The following is a 13,534-nucleotide window of genomic DNA, read 5'->3' on the forward strand; positions in this document are numbered from 1 at the left end:
CATGAGCTCCTTATTGCAAAGATGAGGCTTAAATTGAAGAAAGTAGGGGAACTACTAGGCCATTCAGGTATGACCTAAATAAAATCCCTTACGATTATGCAGTGGAAGTGACAAATAGATTCAAAGGATTATGCCTGGTGGACAGAGTGCCTGAAGATATATGGATGGAGGTTCGTAACACTGTGCAGTAGGCGTTGACCAAAACCTTCCCAAAGAACTGCAAGAACGCAAAATGCTTGTCTCAGGAGGCTTTACAGATAACTGAGAAAAGAAGTGAAAGGCAAAGGAGAAAGGGAAGGATACACCCCACTGAATACAGAATTCCAGAGAACAGCAAGGAAAGATAAGAAAGCCTTCTTAAGTAAACAATGCAAAGAAATAGAGAAAAACAATAGAATGGGAAGACTAGAAATCTCTTCAAGAAAATTGGAGATATCAGGGAATATTTCAAGCAAGGATGAACACAATAAAGGACAGAAATTTTAAGTACCTAACAGAAGCAGAAAATATTAAGAGGTGGTGAGAATACACAGATCTATATATAAAAATTCTTAATAACCATGATGGTGGGGTCACTCACATAGAGCCAGACATTCTGGACTGCGAAGTCAAGTGGGCCTTAGGAAGAATTACTATGAACAAAGCTAGTGAAGATGATGGAATTCCAGCTCAGCTATTTAAAATCCTAAAAGATAGATGCTTTTAAACTGCTACAAACCACATGTCAGCAAATTTGGAAAACTCAGCAGTTGCCACAGGACTGGAAAAGGTTAGTTTTCATTCCAATCCCAAAGATGGGCAATGCCAAAGAATGTTCAAACTACCATGAAATTGTGCTCATTTCACATGCTAGCAAGGTTATGCTCAAAATCCTTCAAGCTAAGGTTCAGCAGTACTTGAACCAAGAAGTTCCAGATGTACAAGCTGGGTTTTGAAGAGGGAGAGGAATCAGAGATAAAACTGCCAATATTTATTGGATCATACAGAAAGCAATGGAGTTCCAGAAAATCATCTACTTCTCCTTCATTGACTATGCTAAATCCTCTCACTGTGTAGATCACACACACACACACACACACACACCACACACACACACACAAACTGGAAAATTCTTAATGAGATGGGAATACCAGACCATCTTACTTGTCTCCTGAGAAGCCTGTATGTAGGCAAAGAAGTAACAGTTAGAACTGGACATGGAACAACTAACTGGTTCAAAATTGGGAAAAAGAGTATAATAAGGCTGTATATTGTCACCCTGCTTATTTAACTTATATGCAGAGTACATTATGCTGTCCTAGATGAATCACAATCTGGAATCAGAATTGCTGGGAGAAATATCAACAACCTCAGATATGCAGATGAAACCACTCTGATGGCAGAAAGTGAAGAGGAACTAAAGAGCCTCTTGATGAAAGTGAAAGAAGAGAGTGAAAAGCCAAACCTCAGCATTCAAAAACAAAGATCATAGCATCTTGTCCCATCACTTTGTGGAAAATAGAAGGGGAAAAATTGCAAACAGTGACAGACTTTCCTTTCTTGGGCTCCAAAATCACCACAAATGGTGACTGTAGCCATGAAATTAAAAAAACCCTTGCTCCTTGGAAGGAAAGCCATGACAAACCTAGGCAGTGTATCAGAAAGCAGAGACATCACTTTGCCAACAAAGGTCTGTATAGTCAAAGCTATGGTTTTTCTAGTAGTCATGTACAGATTTGAGAGTTGGACCACAAGGCAGGCTAAGGGCTGAAGAATTGATGCTTTCAAATTATGGTCCTGGAGAAGACTCTTGAGAGTCCCTTAGACAGCAAGGAGAGGAAACTAGTCAATCCTAAAGGAAATCAATCCTGAATATTCATTGGAAGGCCTGATGCTGAAGCTCCAATACTTTGGCCACCTGACTGAAGAGTTGACTCATTAGAAAAGACCCCGATGCTGTGAAAGATTGAAGGCAAAAGGAGAAGAGGGTGGCAGAGGATGAGATGGTTGGATAGCATCACTGATTCAATTGACATGAATTTAAGTAAACGCCAGGAGATAGTGAAGGACAGGGAAGACTGGCATGCTGCCATCCATACCCTTATAAAGGGACAGATACAACTTAGTGATTGAATAACAACATATGTCAGAATCGCATAATAAAAACAAATCTATAAACAATAAATGCTGGAGAGAGTGTAGAGAGAAGGGAACCCTCTTACACTGTTGGGATACAGCTACTATGGAGAATAATCTGGAGGTTCCTTTAAAAACTAAAATAAAACTACCACATTTATGCAGAGAAAATCAGAATTCAACAAAATGCATGCAATTCGAATGTTCATTGCAGCACTATTTACAGTAGCCAGCACATGGCAGTAACATAAATATCCATCAAAAAAGGGATGGATAAAGAAGATGTAATACGTACATACAGTGCAATAGTACTCAGCTATACGCCAACAGGTTCAGGTGTGCCTGTAGTCAGAGTGGACTCTTAGCACCATCACTGTCCTCTTTTTTAATGAGGTCCTCTAGGCAATGGCCACCAAGGCTTGCTGTACTAAAGCAAAGATGCAATTACGTCCTTTATTTTCTCTTCAGTTCAGTTCCATCTCTCAGTCATGTCCAACTCTTTGTGACCCCATGGACTGCAGCACGCCAGGCTTTCCTGTTCATCACCAACTCCCGGAGCTTGCTCAAACTCATGTGCATCAAATCGGTGATGCCATACAACTATCTCATCTTCTGTCAACCCTTTCTCCTCTCGCCTTCAATCTTTTCCAGCATCAGGGTCTTCTCTAATGAGTCAGTTCGTTGCATCAGGTAGCCAAAGTATTTGAGTTTCAGCTTCAGCATCAGTCCTTTCAATGAATATTCAGGACTGATTTCCATTAGGATGGACTGGTTGGATCTCCTTGCAGCCCAAGGGACTCAAGAGTCTTCTCCAGCCCCACAGTTCAAAAGCATCAATTCTTCAGTGCTCAGCTTTCTTTATGGTACAACTCTCACATCCATACATGACTACTGGAAAAACCATAGCTTTGACTAGATGGACCTTTGTTGGCAAAATAATGTCTCTGCTTTTTAATATGCTGTTTAGGTTGGTCATAGCTTTCTTTCCAAGAAGGAAGCATCTTAATTTCATGGCTGCAATCACCATCTGCAGCCATGGGAACCCCCCAAAATAAAGTCTCTCACTGTTTCCATTGTTTCCCCATCTTTTGCCATGAAGTGATGGGACTGGATGCCATGATCTTAGTGTTCTGAATACTGAGTTTTAAGCCCAGTTTTTCACTCTTCTCATTCACTTTCATCGAGAGGCTCTTTAGTTCTTTTCTTCTTTCTGCCATAAGGGTGGTGTCATATGTGTATATGAGATTATAATATGCCGGGAGATATTTCTCCTGGCAATCTTGATTCCAGCTTGTGTTTCATCCAGCCCTGCATTTTGCATGATGTACTCTGCATAGAAGTTAAATAAGCAAGTGACAAAATACAGCCTTGATATAATCCTTTCCCTACTTGGAACCAGTCTGTTGTTCCATATCCAGTTGTAACTGTTGCTTCTTGACCTGCATACAGATTTCTCAGGAGGCAGGTAAGGTAGTCTTGTAGTCCCTTCTGTTTAAGAATTTCCCACAGTTTGTTGTGATCTATACAGTCAAAGACTTTGGCATAGTCAATAAAGCAGAAACAGATGTTTTTCTGTAACTCTCTTGCTTTTTCGATCATCCAGCAGATGTTGGCAATTTAATCTCTGTTTCCTCTGCCTTTTCTAAACCCAGCTTGAACATCCGGAAGTCCATGATTCATGTACTGTTAAAGCCTGGCTTGGAGAATTTTGAGCATTACTTTGCTAGCATTGAGATGAGTGCAATTGTGTGGTAGTTTGAACATTCTTTGGCATTGCCTTTCTTTGGGATTGCAATGAAAACGGACCTTTTCCAGTCCTGTGGCCACTGCTGAGTTTTCCAAATTTGCTGGCATATTGAGTGCAGCACTTGCACAGCATCGTCTTTTAGGATTTGAAATAGCTCATCATCTCCACTAGTTTTGTTTGTAGTGATGTTTCCTAAGGCCCACTTGACTTTGCTTTTCAGGGTGTCTGGGTCTAGGTTAGTGATCACATCATCGTGGTTATCTGGGTCGTGAAGATCTTTTTTGTACAGTTCTTCTGTGTATTCTTGCCACCTCTTCTTAATATCTTCTCCTTCAGTTAGGTTCATACCATTTCTGTCCTTTATTGTGCCCATCTTTGCATGAAATGAAATGTTCCCTTGGTATCTCTAATTTTCTTGAAGCGATCTCTAGTCTTTCCCATTCTGTTGTTTTCCTCTATGTCTTTGCATTGATCACTGAGGAAGACTTTATCTCTCCCTGCTATTCTTTGGAACTCTGCATTCAGATGGAAATAGCTTTCCTTTTCTCCTTTGTCTTTAGCTTCTCTTCTTTTGTCTGCTATTTGTAAGGCCTCCTCAGACAAACATGTTACCTTGTTGCATTTCTTTTTCTTGGGGATGGTCTTGATCACTGCCTTTTGTACAATGTCATGAATCTCCATCCATAGTTCTTCAGGCACACTATCAGATCAAATTCTTGTATCTATTTGTCACTTTCACTGTATAATTGTAAGGGATTTGATTTAGGTTATACCTGAATGGTCTAGTGGTTTCTCCTACTTACTTCAATGTAAGTCTGAATTTTGCAATAAGGAGTTCATGATCTGAGCCACAGTCAGCTCCTGGTCTTGTTTTTGCTGACTGTATAGAGCTTTTCCATCTTTGGCTGCAAAGAATATAATCAATCTGAGTTCAGTATTGACCATCTGGTGATGTCCATGTAGAGTTGTCTCTTGTGTTGTTGGAAGAAGGTGTTTGGTATGACCAGGGCATTCTCTTGGCAAAACTCTGTTAGCCTTTGCCCTGCTTCATTTTGTACTCCAAGGCCAAATTTGCCTGTTACTCCAGGTAACTCTTGACTTCCTACTTTTGCATTCCAGTCCCCTATAATGAAAAGGACATCTTTTTTGGGTGTTAGTTCTAGAAGGTCTTTTAGGTCTTCATAGAACCGTTCAACTTTAGCTTCTTCAGCATTAGTGGTTGGAGCATAGAATTGGATTACTGTGAACTGGTTTGCCTTGGAAGTGAACTGAGATCATTGTCTCATTTTTGAGATTGCACCCAAGAACTGCATTTCGAACTCTTTTGTTGACTATAAGGGCTACTCCATTTCTTCTAAGGAATTCTTGCCCACAGTAGTAGATATAATGGTCATTGGAGTTAAATTCACCCATTCCAGTCCATTTTATTTTTTGGATTCCTAAAATGTTGATATTCACTCTTGCCATCTCTTTTTGACCACTTTCAATTTACCTTGATTTGTGGACCTAATATTCCAGGCTCCTATGAAGTATTGTTCTTCACAGCATTGGACTTTACTTCCATCACCAGTCACATCCACAACTGGGCTCTGTTTTCACTTTGGCTCTGTCTCTTCATTCTTTCTGGAGTTTTCTCTACTCTTCTCCAGTAGCATATTGGGCACCTACCAACCTGGGGAGTTCATCTTTCAGTGTCCTATCTTTTTGCCTTTTCGTACTGTTCAAGGGGTTCTCAAGGTAAGAATGCTGAAGTGGTTTGCCATTCCCTTCTCCCATGGACCACATTTTGTTAGAACTCTCCACCATGACCCGTCCATCTTGGGTGGCCCTACATAGCTTGGCTCATAATTTCATTGAGTTAGACAAGGCTGTAGTCCATGTAATCAGTTTGAATAGTTTCCTGTGATTGTGGTTTTCATGCAGTCTGCCCTCTGACAGATAAAGATAAAAAGTTTATGGAAGCTTCCTAATGGCCGAAACGGACTCTGGAGGAAACTGGATCTTATTCTGATGGGCAGGGCCATGTTCAGTAAGTCTAATCCAACTTTGTTGATGGGTGAGGCTGTCTTCCCTCCCTCTTGTTTGACCTGAGACCAAACTTTACCAAGTTTGAAGATAACGTTGATCTCCTTCAAATATCTTGGGCACACACTGCTGTCCTCAGTGCCCCTGACCCTGTAGCAGGCCATTGTCGACCCACACCTCCACCAGACTCCTGGACACTGACAGCAAGTCTGGGTCAGTCTCTTGTGGGGTATATTTTCTGCAGTTGTGAATTATTAGAGTAAACCGATTTAGTCATGATATGTCACCCTAAGGGCAGGGTCCCATTTCTTGGAATTCTTGGTTGCAAACCCCAACTTAAACTGGTTTAAAATCATGGCACATTTACATTCTTATCAGGACCCTGATCAGGCAGGTCCTTATGAACAATGACATCATAGTATTATAGTATCACCAAATGCGGGGTCTGGCTGCTCTTTACTAAAAAGCCAATAAGCAGGCCTGGCTAGTGAAAAGGAAAATTTGCTTTATTTCAGATGCCAGCAACTAGGGTTGGGGGAGACAGATGTCCTGGAAACTAGTGAGGCAGGAGCTTTTTTTAGACAAAAGTGGGGGACAGCTACATATAGAAATAGCAGTCAGTTTTGACAGTTATCTTTAAATTGGTCACTGGTGACCTACCTAGCATCATCTTAGTAATTTTAGGTACAGTTAATCTTCAGATCCAGGGTCCATTTGTTCCCATTTCTTTGAGGCCAGTTCTTGGAATTGTGGCAGCTTATGTCATGGGTACAGTCTGGTCATGTAATTGATTTTTCACCCTAGTGTTTTAGTCTCTATGACAGCTCACAGGATATGGCTCAGAATATTACCTAAGCTATGCTACGCTAAGTCACTTCAGTCGTGTCCGACTCTGTGTGACCCCATAGACAGCAGCCCACCAGGCTCCCCCGTCCCTGGGATTCTCCAGGCAAGAACACTGGAGTGGGCTGCCATTTCCTTCTCCAAAGCATGAAAGTGAAAATTGAAAATGAAGTCACTCAGTCGTGTCCGACTCTTAGCAACCCCATGGATTGCAGCCTAACAGGCTCCTCCATCCATGGGATTTTGCTTGGGACCCAAGCAAGAGTACTGGAATGTAGCTCTTGAGAAAGAACTCAAGTTTCTTGACTATACTCACTATATTGTCATTATTCGGTCTCCTTGGATTGTTTTCCTGTTTCCACATTTCCTACTTCTCAAATTAAACTTATTTGACTACAGTTTTCCACAGACAAAAGGCAAGTAAACGAAATGAGGTTGGGCGGGGGGTGGCAGGCAAGTACCATAGGGTCCTGCTGTTTCAGTAATCCCTAGCACCAGCCTAGAATTACTGGTCACAGCTTTTATTGCCATGGGATAAAAAAAAAAAAATCAGAATAAAACAACAGGCACCAAAGTAAGAGTTGGGAGATGAAAGACAAAGCTGGTGCTAACTTGAAATACTTATCTCCTTTTAAATAACCCTAAGTCTGCAACCTGCCTTTTCTGTGCTTTGTGAAGTATTTATCTTGCAAGGAATAGATTGAATTCATAGAAAGCAGCAAACCCAGACTGGATTTGCATGTCACCTGGTGACCTGAAATTAGAGTTCCTGGAATGAAGCAAACAACATCTGGAATTGAAGCTTTTCCGAGATACACAGACCAGGCCTGTTCGAAGTTTATCACCAAGACTTTGGTGGTGACATACTGCAGATTATGTCCACAAGGAATGACCGTTGTGATTAGAGGTTTGAAACCTTCAAGCCCACCTCCAGGAAGGGGACAGCAGCTGGAGGTTGCGTTCAATCACCGACAACCAATGACTCAGTCAACCGTGCCTGTGTAATGAGGCTTCCATGACAATCCCTGTAGGACTGGAGTTTCCAGGTTGGTTAGCAAGAACTCATACACATGCCTGGAGGGTGGTGCAACCACAACTCCACGGGAGCAGAATATCCTGCATTTGGGACCCAAGTACATTATCTCGTATCTATTTATAGCCTTTAATTTTGTATAATTAAACCAGAAATCTAGTAAGTAAAAAAATCAACGTTGGTTATTTCTCTCTGCCACCCAAGGGTGGACTTTGACTTTGAGGATCAATTGTTACTCTTGCTCTAGTAGATAGCTACATATACGCTTCATCATTTCAATCATACACATTGTAAAAGTGTAGCCCAAACAAGTATAGTAGGGAATGGATTTTATGCCTTACCCCCTTAATGCAGAGGAGTTTGCACGACCAGCAAATCTAGCAGGCTTTTAATCAACTTCATAAAGCCTCAGTGGAGAAACTTCGAAGCATCACCAATGAAAAATTCTTTTCCCCCTAAAATCCATGCTCCCATCATCTCCACAGAGCTCCACTACTAAAAGTATGGTTAACCACCCTGTGTTTCCTCAGCAAGTTCACTCAGTGGGGATGGAAAACTCATTACCACGTGCTGCCAAGTTACCAGCTGTTTCTCAGTCGTGTCCGACTCTTTGCAACCCCATGGTCTGCAGAACGCTACGCTTCCCTGTCCAACTCCCCAAGCTTGCTCAAACTCATGACTCCGTGACGCCATGCCACCATCTCATTTGCTGTTGTCCCCTTCTCCTGCCCTCGATCTTTCCCTTTTACCAAGGTCTTTGCTAGAGTCAGTTCTTTGCATCAGGTGGTGAAAGTACTTGTTAACTTCCGTAACAAAGCTCTCTCCTTAAAGGGTAATACTTGGTACTAACCCATGATTTCACTGAGGCTTCCCTGATAGCTCAGATGGTCAGGAAGCTGCCTGCACTGCAGGAAACCTGGGTTCAATCCGAGTGTCACTAAAGATCCTCTGGAGAAAAAAAATAGCAACCCACTCCAGTACCCTTGCCTGGAGAATTCCATGGACAGAGGAGCCTGGCATTGCAGAGTACGACACGACTGAGCGACGAACACACACACACACACACACACACACACACACACACACCGTAAGAAGCCGTATAGATGCTTAATAATCAGGCCTTAAACTCAAAAGGAGCTAACTCGCCTGTGTACAGCACTTTTTTTGAGCAGCTAGTGGCTCTGAAAAGAGCCTTTGGGGTCAAAGATCAGCAGTCACGTACGCAAAAGAATCTAGGCACGTTCTCCACGAATTCGCCGTGCCAGCTGAATATCCTTAGGCATGATGGTGACACGCTTAGCATGGATGGCACACAGATTGGTGTCTTCAAAAAGGCCGACTAGATACGCCTCACATGCCTCCTGCAGTGCCATCACGGCGGAACTCTGAAAGCGCAGATCGGATTTGAAATCCTGCGCAATTTCCCGCACCAGGCGCTGAAACGGCAGCTTCCGAATCAGAAGTTCAGTAGACTTCTGGAAGCGGCGGATCTCGCGCAGTGCTACAGTTCCAGGCCGATAGCGATGTGGCTTCTTCACGCCACCGGTGGCTGGAGCGCTCTTTCGAGCAACTTTGGTAGCTAGCTGCTTACGAGGCGCTTTGCCGCCGGTGGACTTGCGGGCAGTCTGCTTCGTTCGGGCCATGCCGCTACTGCGTCTGTCGCCTAGATGACAGTTGCTATTATAATCTCCGTCCCTCGCCAACGTGCGTAAGTGCGAAGTCTGCCCTCTTTTATAGAGGGTGTAGCCTTCCCATTGGCCAATTGCTGGGTGGCGTAAGGACAGGCTAAGCTCTGATTGGTCCATGGAGGCATACTGCATGGGCGCCTGCCCCTTATTTTCGCGATGTGAGGACTTGGCCTCACAGGCTGGCGTTTTGGAGCTCGCAGGGTTGCTCGAAAACCAAGTGGGTCTGGGTTGGATGGGGGTGGGCATCATGTCTGGGTTCAGGTGGACGTCATTGTGTGTGTTATATTTCCCTGTACAGCTCTCTTGTTTTTCCTCAGCATTCTCTTCCTCCTCTATGGGCTGAGGGAAGAAAGTTCTAGAAGCTTACACTCTATTTGGCCTGTAGGTGGTGTAGGATTCCCTGAATCGTTGTGCCCTGCAGTGAACCATCTTCGCCAAATGACTCTGATGACACTCAAGATGCGGGTGGGGAGGTGGGGGTGGGGGTGGGGTGCGAAGTGGGAGAAGCAAAAATAAGAAATATGAAGTAGAGGACCGAAGGGAGGACCTCTGGCAGGAAACTGCCCCCCAAGACATACCCTCTTCCCTGATTGGCCTTGGGCACATGCTATTTGCATTCCTTTCCTGATTGGTGGCAGGTAGAAGCCCTATTTTGCATAAAGCTGAACCAAAGGAGGAGTCAGCACGTATATAAAGGAAAAATCAAGTGCGCTCTAGACTTCTCTAGGGTTGTGGTTCTCTCTCCTGTTATGACAGTTTGTTATGTTACATTTTTAATAGTTGTGCTTGCCTGAGTTCTTACTGGACCATAAGTAGTTTGGTGTTTCAAACTCTTGCTATACCAGAGGAAAGCTGAGATAATCCTGCGTGCTTGAGCTGTAGTTAATTTGGTGTTTCAAATCTCTTATGTTGAGAACCTGCTGAGAGAAATAAACCAGCCTGACAGTTCTGAATAAGGTGCTTATCTGCTCAGCTTTGGTTCAGTATCCTATTTCCGGGCCGTAACCTGGGAACTGGCTGGGCTCAAGGTGAAGCTTTCCCTGACCTACTGTCCTATTGACTGCCCTGACATTCCACTTCCCCATACCCAGTTCTTCCTAGTCTTGCTCACTTCTCATTACAAAAGATCTTTCAGTATCTAAACCTGTGAGAGGCTTATAGACCTTAAGGACATATCTGAAGAGGACCAGAATGTGCCATCCCCAAATACTATGCTACTTGAGCGAAAAGATTGTCTTAAACTAGACACTTGAAAAACAGCTGATGCGAGAGCATTCTGAGGTCTCCTCTTTCTTAATGAAAACAGGAGTTAAAACTCCCTCGTGAAAGATGCCTGCCCTATGCAAGAAGAAACAGTCTTGTCATCAAGGATGAAATATTAAGACCAAAGAGGATTCTGCACAAACTGACCTTATTAAGGTAATTCCTGTCGTCTTGTAGCCTCCCAGGTATATTTTAGTCATTTTTCCATAATTGCCTTTGTTCCATCTAACACAAAAGCATTTAGGTTTTGTCTCTGGGTATTCATTTCCTTATGAGGGCTCCTGAGTCATGCTGGAACTTTCATGCTTTGCTTTTATTAATTCATCTTCTGTTAACAGAGCCCTAGCTAAGAACTAAGATGGGTATAAGAAATAATTTTCCTTTCCTATTGCAATAGCCCTTTCCCCTCCCTTGCAAACATCTTTTCAAATGAAAATCTCTGCTTACTATATCTGGATTTTTCATTTGACAGATTGTTGCACAAAGTCCTGCCACCCTCAAGTCAGGTGTGATTGGCCAGGAGAGAGGCAGAAGGACCAGAGGGACCATCCTAAGCAAGCCCTGTTGTGCATGATGTGGGTCTGACTAGGGACAGACTCTTCATCTGACTGGAACACATTGGTTAATCTCCTCAAAGCCACCACTCATTCAGAATAGGCAGTGTCAGAATCTCTGCATGTTCCCAAGGTTAAAGGGTATGATGATGGATGGATAGATGATGGTAGTTTGGTAAAGCTCAAGACTATTTAAAAATATTTTTAATGCATAAAGTGGAATGCCTCAGAATGTTTTTAAATATGTAAAAATTTTTTTAAATACAAAGAATCAATTATGTTGAAGTTACCAAAATATATACAAGCTATCAAAATATAAATTTGTCACATCATTATAAATGTGTATTTTTATCAATGATTAAACAACTTCTAGTTGGAGAAGACTTACAACTACTGTCATTTCAAAGTAGTTATGAACATTAAAGATATTTAGAGATCTCTGTCATGACTGTACTGTGACATGATTCCATACCCTATCCTCTATCTAGCATACCAATTTTAAGGTGATTTTCCTAGAGTTTGAAATATAGGTTCATAGCCAATCTCAGTCCACTTTCAAATGACACTTTCATTTCACGGGTTAGCGCAGGTAACATAAATACGAATAACAGAATATTACCATTTCCTCCCTTCCATCCCTAACATTGCTGTCATTATCATCCAATCTATTGTTGCCATTACTATTTGAACAGTTATCAGTTATTAAGAATAGATAAATAATTTTTTTGAGCTGGGTCAAAAAGAATCTTGCTGTGACATATGTCAGAGTATACTGTCAATGTTTTCTCTGAGAGCTTTATAGTTTCTGGCCTTACATTTTAATCTTTAATCCATTTTGAGTTTATTTTTGTGTATGATGTTAGACAGTATTCTATTTTCATTGTTTTACATGTAGCTGTCCAGTTTTCCCAGCACCACTTCTTGAAGAGGCTATCTTTTCTCCATTGTATATTCTTGCCTCCTTTGTCAAAGATAAGATAGGTGCTTGGGTTTATCTCTGGTCTGTTTTGTTCCATTGCTCTTCATTTTTAGTTTTGCAGCAATACCATACTGTCTTAATGACTGTAGCTTTGTTATAAGCTGAAGTCAGGAAGGTTGATTCCTCCAGCTCCATTCTTTTTTTTCAAGATTGCTTTGTCTATTTGGGGTCTTTTATTTTCTCCTTCACTTTTTTTTTTTAATTTTATTTTATTTTTAAACTTTACAATATTGTATTAGTTTTGCCAAATATCGAAATGAATCCGCCACAGGTATACCCGCGTTCCCCATCCTGAACCCTCCTCCCTCCTCCCTCCCCTACCCTCCCTCTGGGTCGTCCCAGTGCACCAGCCCCAATCATCCAGTACCGTGCATCGAACCTGGACTGGCGACTCATTTCATACATGATATTATACATGTTTCAGTGCTATTCTCCCAAATCTCCCCACCCTCTCCCTCTCCCACAGAGTCCATAAGACTGATCTATACATCGGTGTCTCTTTTGCAGTCTCGTACACAGGGTTATTGTTACCATCTTTCTAAATTCCATATATATGCGTTAGTATACTGTATTGGTGTTTTTCTTTCTGGCTTACTTCACTCTGTATAATAGGTTCCAATTTCATCCACCTCATTAGAACTGATTCAAGTGTATTCTTTTTAATGGCTGAGTAATACTCCATTGTGTATATGTACCACAGCTTTCTTATCCATTTATCTGCTGATGGGCATCTAGGTTGCTTCCATGTCCTGGCTATTATAAACAGTGCTGTGATGAACATTGGGGTACACGTGTCTCTTTCCCTTCTGGTTTCCTCAGTGTGTATGCCCAGCAGTGGGATTGCTGGATCATAAGGCAGTTCTATTTCCAGTTTTTTAAGGAATCTCCACACTGTTCTCCATAGTGGCTGTACTAGTTTGCATTCCCACCAACAGTGTAAGAGAGTTCCCTTTTCTCCACACCCTCTCCAGCATTTATTGCTTGTAGACTTTTGGATTGCAGCCATTCTGACTGGCGTGAAATGGTACCCCATAGTGGTTTTGATTTGCATTTCTCTGATAACAAGTGATGTTGAGCATCTTTTCATGTGTTTGTTGGCCATCTGTATGTCTTCTTTGGAGAAATGTCTATTTAATTCTTTGGCCCATTTTTTGATTGGGTCATTTATTTTTCTGGAGTTGAGCTGTAGGAGTTGCTTGTATATTTTTGAGATTAGTTGTTTGTCCATTGCTTCATTTGCTATTATTTTCTCCCATTCTGAAGGCTGCCTTTTCACCTTGCTAATAG

At 42.1% G+C, this 13,534-nt stretch overlaps 1 protein-coding gene across 1 annotated transcript; it reads right to left on the reverse strand.

The window, feature by feature from the left end:
* Positions 1–8,995: 8,995 nt before the first annotated feature.
* Positions 8,996–9,406, reverse strand: H3-4 (H3.4 histone, cluster member). Its single transcript, XM_005893892.2, has one exon. The coding sequence runs from the start codon at positions 9,404–9,406 to the stop codon at positions 8,996–8,998; it is 411 nt and encodes a 136-aa protein (XP_005893954.1).
* Between the last annotated feature and the right edge of the window lie 4,128 nt (positions 9,407–13,534).

The sequence above is a fragment of the Bos mutus genome, chromosome 7, assembly GCF_027580195.1.
Source record: "Bos mutus isolate GX-2022 chromosome 7, NWIPB_WYAK_1.1, whole genome shotgun sequence".
Classification (NCBI taxonomy): Eukaryota; Metazoa; Chordata; class Mammalia; order Artiodactyla; family Bovidae; genus Bos; species Bos mutus.

What these genes read in the sequence shown, in the direction of transcription:
- H3-4 (XM_005893892.2), bottom strand. Translation starts at nt 9,406, where the DNA reads ATGGCCCGAACGAAGCAGACTGCCCGCAAGTCCACCGGCGGCAAAGCG.